The sequence below is a fragment of the Lytechinus pictus genome, chromosome 19, assembly GCF_037042905.1.
Source record: "Lytechinus pictus isolate F3 Inbred chromosome 19, Lp3.0, whole genome shotgun sequence".
NCBI lineage: Eukaryota > Metazoa > Echinodermata > Echinoidea > Temnopleuroida > Toxopneustidae > Lytechinus > Lytechinus pictus.
Window position 1 is genome coordinate 3129488 of NC_087263.1, and position 20486 is coordinate 3149973.

General features: G+C 36.0%; 1 protein-coding gene across 43 annotated transcripts in view; it reads left to right on the forward strand.

Moving 5' to 3' along the window:
* The first annotated feature begins 3545 nt into the window (after window positions 1–3545).
* The window catches only part of LOC129282401 (CUGBP Elav-like family member 1), a 44763-nt gene continuing 27822 nt past the window's right edge, over window positions 3546–20486 (forward strand). For 6 of the 43 annotated variants that reach the window (XM_064113705.1, XM_064113722.1, XM_064113713.1 and 3 more), the window contains exons 1-6: window positions 3546–3585; window positions 8129–8278; window positions 8883–8962; window positions 11013–11207; window positions 12000–12108; window positions 14564–14758. In XM_064113705.1, coding sequence (XP_063969775.1) covers window positions 3546–3585; window positions 8129–8278; window positions 8883–8962; window positions 11013–11207; window positions 12000–12108; window positions 14564–14758 — 769 coding nt within the window. Of the gene's footprint in view, window positions 3586–8128; window positions 8279–8335; window positions 8362–8882; window positions 8963–11012; window positions 11208–11999; window positions 12109–14563; window positions 14759–20486 lie in introns of those variants that run through there. The other 37 variants (XM_064113707.1, XM_064113725.1, XM_064113715.1 and 34 more) reach the window with 8 other exon arrangements.

The window sequence follows — 20486 nt, forward strand, 5'->3', positions numbered from 1 at the left end:
ACAATCTGATCAAAAATGCATGGCAGCGTGTCTTAGCTTCGTTATTTGGTCGGGGAGATCCTCCCGATCACAGTTCCAATCAGTGGAAGGGCAAATAATGGCAGACATGTAGAATCCCCTGTGGGTCGTGATGATATGGTACGCTTTCCGCTGCCACCAGGAAAGAAACCCCTTATGAAAGTTCACCTAAGTTAAAGCTCTATCTGCAGGTACATGTAGGCCTTCCCCCTTACCCAGTTCTTCTGTCAATCCTTTCAGTCATTCCAATCTGTCTTTTTACTTATCTTCCAAAGTCAGCATATCCTCTTTAATAAATGATCCCCTTTGGGTTCGCCTTTCCTTGTGTTTCATCACCAATAAAGATAATTTGTCTTCTCTGCCCTGTTTGTATTTTGTCGTATGTTCATCAACCCCTTCATCTTTTCCACTGATCAGTCTTTCGTTTTCTCCTGTATTGATTGCATCTTACATACACATAAAAAAATATTGTTTAAATTTTTTAGACAATGCTGTTTGCTATATGAACCATACAGTAGAAGCTTAAATCGTAGACAAGGTTTAATGTTTAATATTTAATTTTCAATAAATAATTCATGGTTGTTCATATAGTAAACAGCGTTGTATAATATTTTATACAGGGTTTTTAATATGTATATAATCACAATTGTTCCTTTTTCCATCCCCCTTTTTTATATCCATATCCCCTCCCCCTGTCCCCATCTCATTCCCCTCCCCCTTCCTCCTTTTCTACTAATTTTCTCCATTTCCATCTTCATCTTTATTTTCATTGCAATCTTCCAATATCTTCATCTTGACATCTCTTTCTCCTCTTTAACCTCCATTTTCTTCCCCTTCCCTCTTTCTAATCCTCCTTTTTCTTCAAATATTCTTCAAAATATTCTTAATCTTCATCTTCCTTTGTCTTTTCCATTACCGACTTCAACCATCTCTTTCATTTTTTCCCTTCTCAACTCTTCTTTGACCCACTCCGTTTTCTTTCCCCCCTCCCCTCACTGCCTATTACTCCATCACCATCTTCTCCATCTTCCCCACATCTTCATCTTGCCATCTGGTATACATCTCCCATGATCATCACACTGCCTTCATCCCAGCTACCGGAGGATGATGGGAGATGCGCGCCGCTCCGAGCACTCCCCACACACTCCAGCACGAGACACGTTGCCACTGTTAACGCCACACGCTTGCGATCACGCCGGTGGAAGCGTGATGCTACTAGGCCCCCATTACCAGGGGAACCATGTGCGCAATAACTTGGCATGTTTTATTAACGAGTGAGAATGAGTGTAGGGGCATGAAGATGAGAAGATGATGATGATACTCATATCAACATATGCTAATGTGTCATAGATGTTTATGAATGATAATACCTGTCTTCTTCTTCATATGGAATTACAATGTACAGGTGTACACAACTTGAGATAACATGAGATATGGTTAAAGGCAAGTCTCCACTAGCTGAATTATGTTCAATCTGAACGTTCGGTTTTAGTAAACTCTTCTGAATCAATCTTAAGATTTTAAGAGACATATTTCCATCAACTAAAGTTGGGGAATTCATCCTTCTAAATGGATGAAATGTGACATCAGGCCACAGAATATCTATATTTTGGACTTAATATTTGAATAATTTACCATTTTATGATACCATGAATAATTATCAAGAACAAAAACGGTATCCATGTTAGATTCTCCTCAAACATTGACTTTTGCTCCGTTTTGCCCCCCAAATTTTATATTGTCTCAGGATTTTTATCCAGAGATGAAATCCAATGTTAAGAGTTTTCTAGGGAGCACTTCATGAAACAAATCACCAGTGATTTTCGCTAGAATGTTGTCATAAGCTACTGAATCCTTGCACCTGATTGGTTGAGAGCAAATTCATCATTGAAAATCACTGACTGACATGAACAGATGATGATGATGTGAACGACGGTGATGATGATGATGGCTGTATGGTGGTGGTGATGATGGTAGTGGTGGTGGTGGTGGTGGTGGTGGTGGTGGTGGTGGTGGTGATGGTGATGGTGATGATGATGATGATGATGATGATGATGATGATGATGATGATGATGATGATGATGATGATGATGATGATGATGATGATGATGATGATGAGGCTTAATGATGATGTGATGGTGATGGTGGTGATGACGATGATGATGATGATTGGGATGATGATGGTGATGATGATGATGATAATGATGATGATGGTGATTAGGATGTCACTTCTGTTCCAAGAACTGTTCCGAAACTCTCCCCTGATCAGAATAATCTGTCATATCAGAAAAAGCAGAATAAATGCGAAAACCCAGGCTAATGGGGACATGTCTAAAGATTGTGATGATGATACTTTTATTACTGTTAGAGTGATTAAGATGGATTTCATCTTTGATGTCAGAAGGTTTTATGAGATGCTGAGCTGCTTTGTGAGATCGTGAGGGATATAAATGAAAGAGTTGTTTGATTCAAGAGATTGATTTTCCTTAAAGCTAAATTACAGTAGTTGCAGTAAAACACTAATTTAATGAGAAAGTCTGTAAAACCAAGGTTAAGTATGACTATATCATCGTGGATCTAGATCTGGTACAGTTACATAAACTGAATTTTTGTGAAATCATAAAATCTAAGCTGAAATACGATCACACTGAAGATCGCCAACACAGATAGGCACACGTGGGACAGTCTATTATTATTGCTGAAATAAAGACCCGACGGAAGTGACCGAATCCGCGCTTATTTTGCTTATTTCTCAGCAATTACTCAATTTCTTCCAGAATCCTTTGGCACATATTTTTTATTCATACAAACAGACACTTGGGTGGTCATTATATTAGATTCTGTAAAAAGTCATTTTGAGATCGTTACCAGAACTGGAATATACCTTTAATTATTCATAGATTTTAGGATATTGAAGCTAGGAGATGAAAAGGGTATAAGCCAATGCTAGGATGTGAATGATAGATTAAATAATTTATATCGACTCTATGGATTGAATCAATATTATGTTAAAAATTAACAGAATTTTGCCAATGGAAAATTTGATTCTACTTTCGTTCTCAATATAGTAATTAATGTTTATTTCCTGAAAGATATCAGGTTAGGTAAATAGGTGCCAGCAGGAAGGAATGAATATGTTTTGAGCACTAGAATCGGTGGCCTATAACTAGGCTGTGTAATATAGGACGTCTATCACCACTTTAAGGTGCATATGTGCACAATTTATACCCAAGTATTATTGTAATTGCTACGATAGACTGTGGACTTGTATTTAATCTTTAATTCTGTTTTTTTTCCCTCCATCCCCCTCTCTCTCTCACTATATCTATCCCCTCATTCTATCTTCCTTCTTTTTCTCTTCTCTCTTTCTTTCCTTATATCTACCCCCCATGTCCTATCTCATATTCTTCCATTCCTTTTTGCTATTTCCTTTTCTATTCCCTGTCTCGTTATTTCTGTTTTTCCTTCTCTCTTTCTTTCCTTCTATCCATCCCCCTCCATTCCTTCTCATATTCGTCCAATCACAGATGAGGCATCCAATTCAAATGAAGCCAGCAGATTGTGAAGGTAGGCACAATGGTAAGTGGTGGTGGGGCTAGATTGGATAGGAGCAGTGTTCACACGATGCTGAATCCGACGTTTCTCAAACGTTCCCAAACCTAGTACACCACCCCACCATCCTACCTTGGGCCAAAAGTCCATTTCTACTTACCTTTACTAAACAAATGTCAATTCTAATACCAGTTCAAATTTATATAGCTCATTTGTAGATAAAATATATGCATTTTGCTATAAAAAGCTATATACGTTTCTGAAACCTTCCTAAACATATTATAACACCACCCTACCATCTTGGGTTGGGCCAAAAAAATCTATTATTGATTTACTTATACATAAATTACCTAATCTACTTATCAGTTCCAAATCTAATGACAGTTGGAATAAGTAAAGCTAATTGATAAATGATATGTTAGATACCAAACATAGGTTTCTACCATTCAAGCAGTTCTCATTCCAAAACGTTAATTTGATACCAAGGCTGATAATGAATTGCATCTAAAATGTACATTTAATGAATATGCTATGTGCTGAAAATTGTAACTCTCCCCCTAATCCGCACCATCACCATTTTGAAAGCATTTTTGTGAGGGAAGATTGTGTGTTAGATGGAAGAAATGGAGATGTGTGATTATCAGAAAGGCATTCCAAGAAATAAATCTCTCCTCAAATTATTTAATCAAGACTATTTATTTTATCCTGGATAAGTGGTAATATTGTAAGGTTCCTTCAAACTATGGTTTTGAATCATTTAAAAGAAATTGAAGCTGTTCCGAGAACAACACGATTGTAAGAAGAAGATTTGATAACCACAACATTTAAGTTCAGGATTAGATCATACAATGAGGAATATTAGAATAACAAGTAATTTCTCATGAACAATGGGTAATATTAGAATAATAAGTCACTTCTCGTGAACAATAGGTAATATTTGAATAATAAGTCACTTCTCGTGAACAATCGGTAAATATTAGAATAATAAGTCACTTCTCGTGAACAATCAGTAATATTAGAATAATAAGTCACTTCTCGTGAACAATGGGTAATATTAGAATAATAAGTCACTTCTCGTGAACAATCGGTAATATTAGAATAATAAGTCACTTCTCGTGAACAATAGGTAATATTATATAAATATAGTATAAGTTTAATAAGCTTAAAGTAATTGAAGTGAATTCTAACATTGAACCCCAGCCCTACTTTTTAAAATATATTTGTAACACTGCTGTATATTCTTTAATCTGGTTGTATATGGTTTAATACTAATTACCTGGATATCTATGTTGTCATGATTAACATGAGTATATGATTTTTTTTAATATGATAATTCTTTGAGGAAACAAGTATTTACGCTTATAGAATTATATTTCAATGAGTCAACTTTTATGTTATTATTCTTTTGATGAGCGCTGTATATACAACTTTTCATCTCCATATCATTACTATCATTTAATCATTGTATCACCACACTCTTGTGTATGTACTCTCTGCGGTTCAAATTTGGTTGGTTAAATTGAAAACAAACCAAAAAAAGACTCGAAAAAAATTCTCGAAAGCCATCTATGCCTTCTGGTGGTGATTATAACATGAAGATGATTATAAAATGAAAGGAGATTAATTCTACGTCTAGACTAGAGTGTTTGCTGATAGGCATTCTAGCTGCAAACAACTCTTCAAATCTATCAGTCAATTTTTTTTCTTTCTAATAACACCTTAAGCTGTTCATGTACAAAGTGTCTTTTTGGGTGCATTCATAGGACTTCTTACTATCTTTATTTCAATCTTTCATTCTTTATTTGGTTGTCCAGAACTTTGTACAGACCATTCTTACTGATATCAAGTAAGATATCCTATTGCATAAATTCCATTTTTGTTCAAAGATGTATGCTTATTCATGGCAAAGACATTATTGAAAGAAATCACAAGCCCAAAATAATTATTTTCTTCATCATGAAATTGATTGGATGTTCTGAAACTCTTGTCAAAATTCTCTTCTATTCCATTGGCAGTCTTCCTTCAAATAAAAATGAGTGGAGAATTGAGAAGTCTCATTAATTCTTTTGTAAAATATTTTCCAGTTGACTTTTTCCATCTGGAAAAAAAATCTTTTTGAATTGTGTAGTGTATAATATACCCATCCTTTGATATTTTTATCAACTACGTTAACAATCATTTAAAATAATATCTGGTAATGTGTTATTGTGGTAAATTGGTTTTCTAAAAACAATTTGTTAAAAATTGTAATTTTGTAGGAGTGAGTGGTCTGTATATGCTAACATTTTCATTGGGATAATTGTTGAAGAATGTATTTGTATTGGTAATTCTCTTCTACGTGTAGATGTGTACAAATGCAAGTTTAAAATGTCTGAACATTATTCTATCTACACAAATGGATAATTCCAAACACTACAGGATTGCATTTGAAGAAACTATGAATGAGAAAATGTTAAATTATTTACAGTATCTATTTTGGGCATCTTGTAAATCTTATGCAACCTAAAATTCCTAGAGATTCTGGACTGCCTCTAATTTAAAAAAAAAAATCCAGAATGTTTGAGAATATCATTGATTCTATTTTGAATCTTTAGGATTTCTTTTTTAAATCTAAAATTATTTGAATTTAAAATCTTTTAGCTCTGAAGTCCAAGTCCACTAGGTTCATATGTAAAACTGATATTCGGCTGGTTACTATCAAAATTTGCGCATACATTCAAAATTCCGAAGCTTCGTTATTCAGAAGGTTCGGATATTCCGAAGGTTCGTTATTCCGAAGGTTCATATTTCCGAAGGTTCGTTAGTCCGAAAACGAAGTGAGGATCGTAATTCCGAAGGTTCGTTAATCCGAAAAAGAAATGAGGTTCGAAATTCCGAAGGTTCGTTAGTCCGAAAACGAAATGATTAACGAACCTTATTTCGTTTTCGGACTAACGAACCTTCGGAACAACGAACCTTCGGAACAACAAACCTTATTTCGTTTTCGGATTATCGAACCTTCGGAATAACACCACAAATGTTCGGATTGACGAACCCTTTTACGTTTTCGGATTAACGAACATCGAGGTATAGGCAATTTACGTGTTTCGGAATTACGAACCTTCGGAATTACGAAGTGTAACCAAAATTCGCACTGGATTTGTTTTTATTCTTTAAATTTAGATTTGATATAACCATGTTATTCATTATACAGAGCTGTCAGTAACACAGTATTTCATAATCTAGTGTAGGATCAATTTAAAAATGACACTTTTTTGATAAAAATTACTTAATAAAACAACAACAGAAGAGAAAAGGAAAATAACAAAGCATCACTACAAAGCAAAACCGGTTTCATTCTCTTAATTACGCGAAATCTAATAGATTCCATTTTTAATAAACCTATACATGTATGCCTTTGACCTCCTGAGATGGGGGAGATCATTCAAATTATGTGGTACCATTTGGTGTTTCATTCAAAGCTGTATGTAAAGTTGCACATGACTATGTACGACTGGAACATGATCTTAGTGCCAAGACAGCGACGTAGCGTGTATCAATGTAGTTTAAGAAAGGGTCACCAGTCCTGGGTAAAATGTTGTGTAAGTTAAGAACAGCTTCATGAAATGGCCCCCTGGGCCCCGTAGCACAAAGGATAGCGATTGATCGTATGCTTCAATCGCAACATTGATTGATTCTTTGATTGATTATACATTGTTGTCCATGCAATCAATCTTAAAAGATATTATATGATTGATTGTAAATTGTAGTTCATACAATCAATCATAAAGCTATTCTATGATTGATTGTACATTGTAGTCAATGCAATTGATTGGAAAGATATTCTACGAGGATTGCTATTAAAGGAAACCAAAACCCAAGAAGAGGTGCAATCTTATTTGAAATAGTAAAATGAGAACAATTTAAAACAAGTTTCATCAAAATCAGTTATAGAATAAGCGAGTTATGGAAGTTTGAAATGTCTTGTTGTACTCTCTATAGGGATCCTCAAATTGGCAAACATGCTTCAAAATGGCTGATTTTATGGACAACCCTCCATTTGTTTTGTACACAAATTTCCAGAATTTTCCCTGTATTTTACATTTTTCACATCAGCTCCTCCTGACCTTGACATATGTGGTGTGAATTATATTTTCCCATGACATACATTATGCTCAGAATGAGGCAATATGCAATTTTAAAGATAATAGGGAAAATCTGAAAAGTTGTGTACAAAACAAAGAGAGTTGTCCACAAAATCAGCCATTTTGAAGCATGTTTGCCAATTTGAGGATCCCCATAGAACGTACAAGACTTTTGAAATGTCCATAACTTGCTTATTTCACTACTGATTTTGATGAAACTTGTTTTAAATTGTTCCTCTTATTTTACTCTTTCCAATAAGATTGCTTCTCATCTTGGGTTTTGGTTTCCTTTAAGCTTTGTGTTACGGGCCACGGGACTGTGCTGGGAAAAGGGGTAAATACTATCTGGTTTTAGAGTCTTTAAGCTGTGCCTCTGAAATCTTGTGATTGTTTTAGAACCCCTGAACGAGGGAGGGGATCGTTCACATTGTCAGGTCTGAATTCTCTTGCAGTTGAAGAAAGGAAACTGTTTGTCGGTATGCTGTCCAAGAAATGCGACGAGAGTGACGTCAGGATAATGTTCTCAGCGTTTGGTTCAATCGAAGAATGTCACATATTAAGAGATCAGATGGGAGGACACAAAGGTTTGTAGGACAAGATTCTTATCAACATTTTTTGGTTTAATCAAAGAATGTCACATTGAGAGATCATATGGGAGGACACAAAGGTTTGTAGGACAAGATTCTTATCAACATTTTTTGGTTAAATCAAAGAATGTCACATTAAGAGATCATATGGGAGGACACGAAGATGTGTAGGACAGGATTCTAGTCGACATGTTTAGCAATCTTTTTGACTCGGTGTGCTTCCATGTCACTTTTTAAGCTAGAATGATAAATATTGATCATAATTGGAAGCTCAATCACTAAAGATGGTCTTTGTTGGCTATTGTTCAAACAGATATTTTTAACAAATCAAATTCTTACTTGAATCAAGCCTATCCACTGCTTGGTTTGATTTATTGAAGTTTCTTTTTATAATAATAATAAAAATGTCTTTTTAAGTAAAGTGTCTTATTTGCATTGTATTCAAAGTGTTCTGGATGGAAAATTAATGCTGCTCTGTGAGGATACATCTTTCAAGCATGTCAGGTTTAAAAACATTCAAGAAAGTTTTACTTTTTAATGGAGTGAATTTTGGTGAGCTCATTTTGTGACTGATTTTTCTTGATCCTTTGTATTTTTGTAGGATGTGCCTTTGTAACATTTGCCACAAGACAGATGGCCCTTAATGGAATAAGATCTATGCACCAATCTAGAATAATGGATGTAAGTATACCTCTAATCCCTTTGCCTCCCCCCTTACCTCTTTATCCCTTTCCTCCTTTCCCTAAAGGCTTCACTCCCATCCTTTTACTTCCCCTTTCCTATTTATTTCCCATTCACCTTTCTCCATCCATTTTTCCTTTCACTTTTCCTCCTTTCCAATACCCCTCCTCCCCCCTCTCTTATCCTTCCCCCTTTCACCTTTCTCCTGTACCCTCCCCTCTCCCCTTTCTCATTCCCCTTCCAATTTTCCTTCCCACTTCCCTTGTCCCCTTTCCTATTCCCTCACCCCTTCCCATTTTCCTTTTCCCTTTTCCCTTCCCCACTTCCCTTCCCCACTTCCCCCTTTTCATTCCACTTCCCTTTACCTTTCATATTTTCCCTAAGTTCTGCCTTCTTCCACCTCTTCCTCTTAAAGGAATATTCTTTGTAGAAATTTATATGAATAGCATAAATAGAATGGATAAAAAATATCAATCTTTCACAAACATAATGCAATCCTCACTTTAAGATTATCCATTGAATTGTCTGTAGGTCTTTGAATAACCTTGAAACATCTTGGCAGCTGGAAACCAATAATAAACTTCCCATAATGCATTGTGATCAATCTCACGTTAGCTTAAAATGTTACTTTTATCTTTTATCTGACTTAGACTCAATAGATGCTTCAGACATCGTCATTGATTATAACACATCGACTGACCATGAGTTGCATCTTTTTTGTCCTACCGACTTTTGGCATTTAATTTTCAAGAGTCTTTGAGTACTGTAGATAAAAAACCAAGAAGAATCAGGAGAAAAGATATAATGAATGCATTTTCATTTGCAGCTAATTTGAGTGCTTCGATAAATGTCATCTCGTCCTTCACCAATTTTATGATCTTTTTTTGAAAATTAAGTCTCATGTCTGTTGGACTGACCTTTAGATTATTGTACAAATAAAAAAAATAAGATGAAATTCTGAAGGATATCTGGAACATCTAAGGGGATAACTTAATTTGAAAATGTTTCCAGATATGAGAAGATTAAAGAATAGACTTTTGCCAGTTAATAAACTCTCAACCATTTTTTATTCGGACATAAAAATCTGTAATTTAAGCAATCCCAACTCTTCATTGTATATGATACTCCTTTATTTCTTAATATAATTTTGCTACTCTCTCCAAAAAGTACTGCACTTTTCCTAATTTTGAGCCAAATCAAGACTAGTATGTCCAATGCATATCTTGGTAGCTCTAAATTAATAATATACTCGTCCATCCTCTACCTGGGAATGACGTGTTTCATTGTGCAGATGAGAGAAGCTTATTAAAATGTTTTTTGTTTAAGATCTAGAAATGTTATCTCCTTTTGGGTTGACACGACATTTGCTCCAGCGACAATTGCTCCAGGCTTCATTTCGTCTAAGGTATAGGTTTAGGGTGTGGGTTGCAATAGGGTTTTATGTTAGGTTACTTTAAGGTTAGATTTAGGGTAGGGTATAGTGTTGAATCCGGGTTTGAAGTTAGTCATGATATTAGTGTGTGGAAATTGTTGCGGAGGAATTGTCGCTGGAGCAAAATTCATGGAGCCTGTTTCGAGTGAATATTAATCAGGAAAGAACATGAGCTCAACGTTGTACTTATTGACGAAAATTTTATTTAATCATGCTTTTTTTTCTTTTTCATTCATATTTAGTTTGAACTTAGATAAAATAAATGTGTAACAAATGTTGCCGAGTCGTGGTCTAGTGGTTCTGACTCTCGCCTTTCAAACAGAGGGTTGCGGGTTTGAATCCTAGCCATGGCATGTTTCCTTAGCAAGAAATTTAACTACACTGTGCTTCACTCGGCCGAGGTGAGATGAATGGGTACCCGTTAGGAAGAAATTCCTCGAAAGTTCAAGCGCCCGATCAAGGTAGCCCTGCTAAATCCGGGATAATTATATAACATTATCATGTTAAGCAGGACCCGCTGGTAGAACATTTTTCAGAGCCTAAGTGGCTTCCCTGGGTAAAATGTTATTATCATTATTATTATTATTAAAATACTCCTGTCTATCTTTGTTTTTACAGGGTTGTACGTCAAAGTTGGTAGTTAAGTTTGCAGACACGCAGAAAGAGAAAGAACAGAAGAAGTTACAGCAAATGGCACAACAAATGTGCTACAACAATCTATTACAAATGGCATGTTTAGGTGGTGGTATGAATAACCAACAACAACAACAACAACAACAACAAGGTTCAGGTCTCAACAATCCATACTTATTTGTAAGTGTTGACCCATGATAAAAAGGAGAAATGGAGAAAAATTCACAGAAAGAGTAGAGTTCGGCTCTGTATTTTTCCTTCATTTCTCCTTTGTGTTTTGTTATCTTTTATTTCACTTTATCTCAGATTGCCGGGGAGACTTGGATAATATATATTGCGTGTTTTTTTTTAATAGTGACAGGTAGTAGTGACAGGTCATTAAGGGGTGAGAAGGATTGATGAATAGGAACAGTTTGTCAAATCTAACCAGTGATATTTATAGATAGTCCATGTTAAGCTTATAAGGCCTCGATTTGTGAGTAAAAATCGTCTTTTTAAAGGCAAAAATCACACATTTGCAAAAGTAAAAGCGAAAAAATCAAAGGTAAACTAAAATTTATAAGTCGTCACATTATATGAGATCTTTGAATAATATTGATAGTAAAAGTCATGATTTAAAATGTATGTTCTTAGCTCATTCAAAATGAGCATGCCTGATCATGCACCCTGACTTTGCTTCTTTTGAGGGGATGTCCCTTAAAATTTGGCTCCATTGAGGGGAATCCCCAAATCTAATATTAGGGGATTTCCCAAGCATTGACCAATGAGGATCAAGCTTTCAAGCATATCATCCTCATCGGCCAATACAAATTATGTTACTGCAACTGTAGGACTGTGCATGAATGATTCCTGTGTGTGCATGCAAAGCCAAAGACAGAATCAAAATGTCACATGTTCATCAGAGTATTTTGGTTTTATTCCTATCCCCCTTTTTGTCTTTTGTTGTGCCCCCCTCCCCCCATGTGATCAAAGCAGAATGCATTCTTGCAGTTAGCGCAACAAGCAGCAGCAGCTGGTGGTGGAGGCGGAACAGGGGGTAACATGGGAAATGTGTCAAACCTTGCCAATCTACAACTACCAGGTAAGATAGTACGAAATAGTACCCTTCATTGAGGGCATTAGTAGGAATTATATGCACAATGTACCTTTGGAACAGTTTTTACATGCTAAAGGGATAGTGGAGGATGTTTGGGTTGTTTTCTAAGGTAAATGTTGTTGGTAATTTTTCTAATGCCTGAGTAAAATGATCGTAATCACAATAGGTAAGGGATTAGGACCCTGTCTTGCAAATAATTGCAATTAACTGTGATGCCCAAAAGCAAAAACATCCTGGCGGGTGTTTCATAAAGCTGTTCATAAGTTAAGAGCGACTTTAAGAACAACTGGCGATCCTTTCTTATGGTAAATGATATTCACTATCAATGTTCATTGGTGATTATTTAGCGTGTAAGAAAGGTTCACCAGTCGTTCTTAAAGTCGCTCTTTACTTACGAACAGCTTTATGAAACGGCCCCCTGATATTCATCCGATCAGATATGGACTTGTATTTGTTTGCCTTAAAAAATAGTTACTGATTGTAAATAATGCCCCTTTGTTATACCTAGTTCCCACTTCCTTACAATTTAAATGGAGATCTTAATTGTGTAGTTATCGTAGTGATCGTGTCTGATCAGTCGTACTGATCGCAGAAGTATGAATGGTTCAACAATTCTCAGGATAAGTTACGGAAGGTAAATTGTGGGAACAAGACATTAACAAAAAAAAGTAGCATGTGATTGGTTTAAAAAGAAATGTTTATAGATAATCTTTGAATGGATATAAATATTGTAGATATTAGTGTTGCTGACTTTCCATCGTCATAAATTATTATCAAACCAATCACAATCTCGGCATATCAGGGCCCCACCTTACAAATTTTTACGCTTGATTCGATCAACCTCGGTTATATGGAAATTCATCAATGTCATATTTTTGTTCTTTAGGAAATTTGCACAATATGCATTGTACACAAAGAGAAGCATACCAAATTTTAAAGAAAATGATGAATGTATCAATTTACATCATATCAAGAAAACATTTTGAACAAATATGCAGTTTAGATGGTGACTTTGCTGGCTTTCTATAACTGAAGTTCATTGGATCTTAATTGCAACTCTTTATAAGAAGGCCCTGTGCCCTGAGATCATTCGTGAAGTTTTAAGTTAAGTTGTTAAGTTGCTACAAGTTTAAAGGTCAAGTCCACCCCAGAAAATTGTTGATTTGAATAAATAGAGAAATTTTAGACTAGCAAAATGCTGAAAATTTCATCAAAATCGGATTATAAAATAAGAAAGTTATGACATTTTAATGTTTCGCTTACTTTTCACAAAACAGTTATATGCACAACTCGGCAACATGCAAATGAGAGTCGATTATGTCCCTCACTCACTATTTCTTTTTTTATTGTTTAAATTATACAATATTTCAATTTTTACAGATTTGACAATAAGGACCAACTTGATGAACCATATAGTATTAAACAATGCTAATTCCACATGTTCAGGGAGGAATTAATCGTTGTTTCACTTGACAATGAGGAGAAAATTAAGGATATTTCATATTTCATATAATAAAATACAAAAGAAATAGTGAGTGGATGACGTCATCAGTCGCCTCATTTGCATACCAACCAGGATATGCATATAACTGTTTTGTGAAAATAAGTGAAACTTTGAAATATCATAACTTTCTTATTTTACATCGGATTTTGATGAAATTTTCAGTGTTATGCTTGTTGGATTTTTCTCTTTTTATTAAAATCAACTTTTTGTTGGGGTGGACTTGTCCTTTGATGAAATCCCTATATTTGATTGGCCAAGAAGGCATTTGTGTGTCAGCAATTAGTTTTGAAGAAGGGCCCTTCATTTGTATCTGATTTAGTACATGTATGAATACTTTCACAAACTATTTTGTCTCTTGAGCATTTTCTAAGCTTTCTGTTCATTGCACTTTCGTCACCAATCATCAGATGTTGGTTGGAAAACATCCTGCCATTCTTTGGCCTTTGATAACCTTATCATTTGCACCTCATTGACCTTTGATGCATTGACCCTTGAAATCCTTAATCATTTGCACTTTCCACCTATCCAGTTACCACTACTATCTTTTTTTAAATTTAATCACTGAAAAATACCTCATTTCTACCAATCTAGGTTAAATCTTTGCCTCTTGACAGCTTTTGACCTTTGACATATTTTAGCCATGACCTTTGACAACATTGACCTTTAACTCTTACCTCCCCAATGATCGTTAACTATTGACATTTAGAAAGATGCTTGCTTGTCCAATATCTTTTGCCCATTGATGTCATGAACAATTTACCATTGACATTTCAAACCTTTGATAGCCTTTGTTATTGAGCTTTGACATTTGTAACCCTTTACACTTTGCAATTTTGAATCCCTTTGACCTCTCATCTTTGGTATCCCTATCCTTCCACCCTTTGCACCTCTCTCGTGACCAACCACCATCTCTTCTGTTTTTAATATTCATGCCAGGCCATGAATATTCATCTTCCCCTGTAGGTCAAACGGCGGCATTGACGATGCCCCAACTAGCGGCATTAGCGTCGGCGGTCAACCAGCAGCAGAACAGTACGGGTGGCCAGAGCCAGAATGCGTTAGCACAGAGCCAAGCGTTACTAGCAGCGGCACAAGGGAACAGCATTATGGGGGTCACACCCGGATCAACAGGTTGGTATAAACAGGGTCCATTATAAATAGTAGACACATAAGCAAGTGGTCTACCTTTAAACATGTTTCTTATAGGCACCCAATGTACTCAGGAAAAATGGCTGCCTTGGGCAGGTTGGCGTATCCAGTGAGGTTGCCCAACTCAATGGTGTCCTTTGTGGTAGACAATATGTATGCAACTATCTCTTTGGATTTAGCCTTGGAGATAAATGTCACTGTATTTGACGAGAGAAATCAAAATAGTGTACCTTTGAGGCAGGTAGTATCTAGTCTTGGGGTGGGTTTTTTTCATCACTTTTTTTTAAAGCATCACTGGAAGGGAGTTCCACAAAGTAGTTTACGGTGGTGAACTATAGTATTATGAAGCTTCATCATTCAAGCATTCATTTGTTTTGTATTTTCATCTTTGTTGCCTGTTCCTGTTTCTTCATCTTTCATCAATTCTCAGAATTCTCGCATGTATATATAAACATTTTATTCTTGCATCATTTACAACCATTTGTACTCCATATATTTATTCCTGCATGTATACATGTATTTATGTATCAATATGTTATCCATTCGTCCATCCATCCAATCATTTTTGCATTCATTCCTCCATCCATCCATCCATCCATCCTTCCATCCATCCATCCAACTATCTATCCGCTCAACCATTCATTCATCCATCCACCCATCCGTCCGTTGTCTGTCCGTCCGTCCATCCACCTGTCCGTCCGCCCACACACCCGTCCGTCCATCCACCCACCCACCCATTCCCAAGTTCCTACAGTACTTCTTCATTCTGAAACGAGCCATTTCTTCTATCGTATTACACATTTCATAACACAATGTGCTCATTCTCTAATTCGAGATACCATCATATCTCAATAGCAAGCTCTCCCATCAGACGTATCCTCTAGTCCCAATAATGTATCTCACCGTTATTTTCAGTCTTAAATATATCAACACACCTCAAGCATTTCTATACATATATGTGACACTCTCTCACTCTGGTCCATATCAATTCCTGCAATGGCAAACCCATGTGTTCACATTAAGCCTGTTTCACAATTGGTGGTAAGACTGCTTACAACCGTTGCGATTCTGTGCAACATATATTGTGACCAAATGATCGCAAATGATCGCACGAGCAATTGTGAAAGTCCCTTAACGCCTACATTTGCTTCCGCTCATTAACAATAATATCATGTCTGTCATCAGCTGCAAATTAACTGTTTCAATAGCTTGCCTTGTCCCTAACCTGTATGTACAGATATTTCTGTCTCCTGTTTTACCTTTCTCTTATTTCTTTTACCATTCATGGATTTTCAATCATTGTACCCCCCCATTTCTTTATTATAAAATAGTTCAATTAATCCCCCTGCTTTGCCCGATTTGGTTTAATGTCAGTCAGGTAATAGTACTACTACATGCAGTTTGTCTATCAAAAGAACTCTCACTGTTTATAAAAGAATTGTTTGGAGGCCAATAGGGAATAGACAAAATTGCGATAACACCAATAGGGACAGTGATTTTCCGTTTCAAAAAATTGCCTTTTCCGTTTCAGAAAATCTCAAATTCCGTTTCAGCATGTCAGAAAACGGAAATTCTGTTTCCCCCATAGACTTTGTACACACGGAAAAGTGACAATTCCGTTTACACATTGAATACCGTACACTTGCACTGGTCAAAATTTGTATCTGCTACTGTACCAACAACACAATAGAATCCGTTCTAATCGGATCTATGCGGGTGCATTAAATATTTTTCCAACCCCATTTAGCATGCATACATCCTCACCTTTCACATTATTAGCATTATTTCAAGGTGAAATGATATTTCATCGATAATTTTGGGGTTTTTTGGACATCGTTATCATCAGTCAACGGCTTTTGCCAATCCGCCATCTTGGATTTTGAGACCACGATATCGTGCTGTTACATCTTCAAACGTAGAGGGCAGCAACACACGACCGTGCAGTGAACGATATGTGTGTGCATGTGAAGCCCAACCCGGCGCCGGCAGGGTACGGGTACGGTGCGGGCTACAATCAAGTGTGCTGATGTCGAGTGCAGTCACGATGTGTGAATTGTCATGAAAGTAGCGAAGTGAGATCGTGTTTTCTGGGGTTTTGTGGCCATTTAATATTCTCATTTTGTTGTGATTTTGGAGTAATTTCTGTTGCTATTCTGTGTATTCTGAGGGAAAATACGTTTTCCGTGATTTTCCGTTTGAAATGACACTTTCCGTTTCAAAACACCCTTTCCGTGAATTCCGTCCGTTTTCCGCGATCGCGGAAAATCACTGTCCCTACACCAATTTGGATTTGTCAACATTGGATAATAATAATAATTCATTGTATTTATATAGCGCTTAATACATGGTGTTTCTAAGCGCTTTACAAAACGAATAAGTAGAATACATTAATATAATTGAACATTTTAACAAACAAGAAAGGAAATGTAGTGTAAAGTATTTTCATATGACAAATTAGCTAAGAAAACAGCCTACTAAAGTTGGGAAATACAAAATAATGATAATAATAAAAACAATGACGTTTATTAAGTAAATAGTTGGAATAAAATAAGTTAAACAAAATGAATTATCAGAAATACAATGACATATAAATCATGTTCGAATAATAAAGCAGTGCAATAGCTAAACATAAACAAACAAGAAATAAAGGAATAAAGGAATGGAAATAAAGGAATATCGTTTGAAAAAAAAAGAAGACTGGTTAGACAAAGATTAATAAGACTAAGTGAGGATAAGACACATCTTGATTACCCATGTTGGATTAGATAAAAATGGATTAGCCAGGTGGGATTTTACAAAGTCGGACGAGACCAAGATGGATTGTAGACCGAAATGTATCGGGACAAGTCGGTTAAGACAAAGTCAAATCGAACCAAGTTGCCATATAAATATTTTTAAAAAAATCAAACCAAGTTGGATTAGACCAAATGAGTTGTGAGTGCAATTCATTAATTATCGTTAGTAACCTGTTTATCTTTCCTTCCTCAAAACCTATATTTTCAAATTCTACTGTCTTTTCATACCAAAGCATGCGTGGCACCTTCTTGCCTGCAGTTATTCTTAACCCACTGACTACCAAGTGCTGGAATTCTCATAGGCTCTGTACAGGAGCTACGTGGTTCCAGTAAGCAATGGGTTAACCGGTCGACTACTATTTTTAAGACCCCCTTAGGCTTTGTACAGGAACTATCCGGTTCCAGTAGGCAATGGTTTCCCTATGCATTCTTCGCTATGAAGGACACATGCCACTTCCATCCCTCTTGACATTTCAACGCATGACATCATACCCCGTTCACACCTAAAATCTAATCATATTCACGCATGAAATAATACACCAATCATTAAACATGACAGCTACATCCAAGTAATGATAGGCATTTATATTGTGCTCTCTACCACTAAGAAATATTCTATTCTGAGGTGCACGACAATATTAAAAGAATATAACCCTTCCATATACTTACTTGTGACATGTAATTACTAGTGAATCCTAACATTATTACTTACCCGGTGTTAGCTTGAGCTACCACTTATGAGCAGTGCTCAGTGCATTCAAAGTATCAAACCCGCCAGGTACCCATTCACCTCACCTGGGTCGAGTGTAGCACATATTGGTAAATTGCCACTTCGTCTATTACCAACCCATCCACTCACAACATGGTCTACCTTGATTAAGTCTAATGCCATTCTGTCAATCAACATTTGGTCTAACAACTATTTTGTACAATAACCATTTGGTCCATTCATCACTTCGTCTAATCACCATTTCGTCTCATAACCAGTTGGTCTAATATCCATATTATTTTCATTCATTTCGCCCAATGAACACTTAGTCCAATTAGACCAAATGGTATATGAACTAAATGGCTCTTGGACCGAATGGTTATTAGATGAAATGGTGAATGGACGAAATAGCAACTAGACCATGTGGATAGTGGACGAATTAATGATAGACCAAATGATAGTAGACGAGTTGGGAATTGAACGAATTGGCATTAGACCACTTGAAAATAAACCCACATGTGGATATATTGCTTTCGGAAGGAAAACATTTGAAGCCATGGCTCTCATTTTGAAAGACGATTGTCAGAACCACTAGACAACAATGCACCCACATGAAGACATTCAAACTCAAAATTCAACTTAATTTCTACAATTGAAAAAATATATGTACAAATCATTTACATGACACATACAATATTTTACATGTGAAGGGTTCAAAGAAAACGCAACTGCTTGTACATGTATGAATTGGCCCCACTTTTTAAAATAACTTGGAAACATCAGTAATCATTAAATATTTAACCTTCCATGTATAAGATATAGATAAAGTATTAATTCTTATAGATATTGTTACGCTGTTGGCTATTAGTTTGAGGCAGATTAACGTTAATGTGTGAAAGGGCACTAATAGATCCTTACTCTCCTAACCTCGTCCTTCCCCGCATCCATTGTATTCATAAAAGAAAATATGTTGATGTAGGAGATAATATGCGCATACACACATCGGCTTCGATGTTTATCCACTTTTTCATTACACTCCATTGTTTCATCATAATGAGCTCATTTGTCGCTACAACATGGCCTCTCATCATTGTATCATTACTAATCGCCATGGTAACAATTGACTTAACACCCTTGGGATATGTTTTGATGATTTTTCTTAAGGGTCATTTTTTTTTCAAGCCCATTATCCCCTCTCTGTGTATTGATGTGTGTTGGTACATATATTGTAATGACCATTATGTTCTTGTGCAATATACATGCTACTGTTATTTTCACTGGTCAATGCAAGCATTTCATAAATGACTTTATATACAATGGCAGTCATGTGCTTCATATTATGTTATATTATCAAATGATTTTCAAGTAAGGTAAGGAAAGAGGAGGATGGGGGTAGTCTGCAACACAGACTCAAATTTTACACTTTAACCAATCATACCATGATCAGAGTGAAGACTAGACTCCAAACTGTCTATATCAGCCAGCCACAGTGTATAGTGAATGGGGGGGGGGGGGGCTAAATGTGGAAGTGTTCATATGCAATATTTAACTTTCCTTGTAAATATATGTATTGTGTAAGCAATATCTGTGCTCTACCATGTTATGACCAAGCATCGATGGCACAGTTATAAAGGTGTCATGTACATGTGCCTAAATGTCTTAACCAAATTCGAGTATTTACCATTTCTCTATGCATTCAATATTGCATCACCATAGTCTCAGCTCCAAACCCCCACTATTTGCAAGGAAATATGTGTTCAAAAGTCACCCGCACCCACAAATATGCAAATTTTCCTACTCCACGCATAACTCAAACATGTGGATATTTTGTCAAACTTTAGTAAATGGTTGTCTTTCTGAGATCCCAATGTAAATATGTCCATTGTTTTTTTTTTTCCTATACCGACATGTGTATAGCTTGCATGTTTGTATTTAATGTAGAATTGTTAGCTATCCCATGTGCAAGATATTGAAATAATATGTCTGTATTTTTCATGTGTACATGTTTTTTTGTTGTCAAAAATGAATTTGTTCTGCCAATCCTAGAGTGTAAATGTTCCCCTTCCTATTCTTTGCACTTCTTACTTTTCCTTAGATTTAATATAAAAATTATAAAAAAATCTGGTGCAAATCCAATTTCACATAACAATATCTGAAGTGTACATACACATCGAATATGGGCAAAACATAAGAATGTCATCCTATG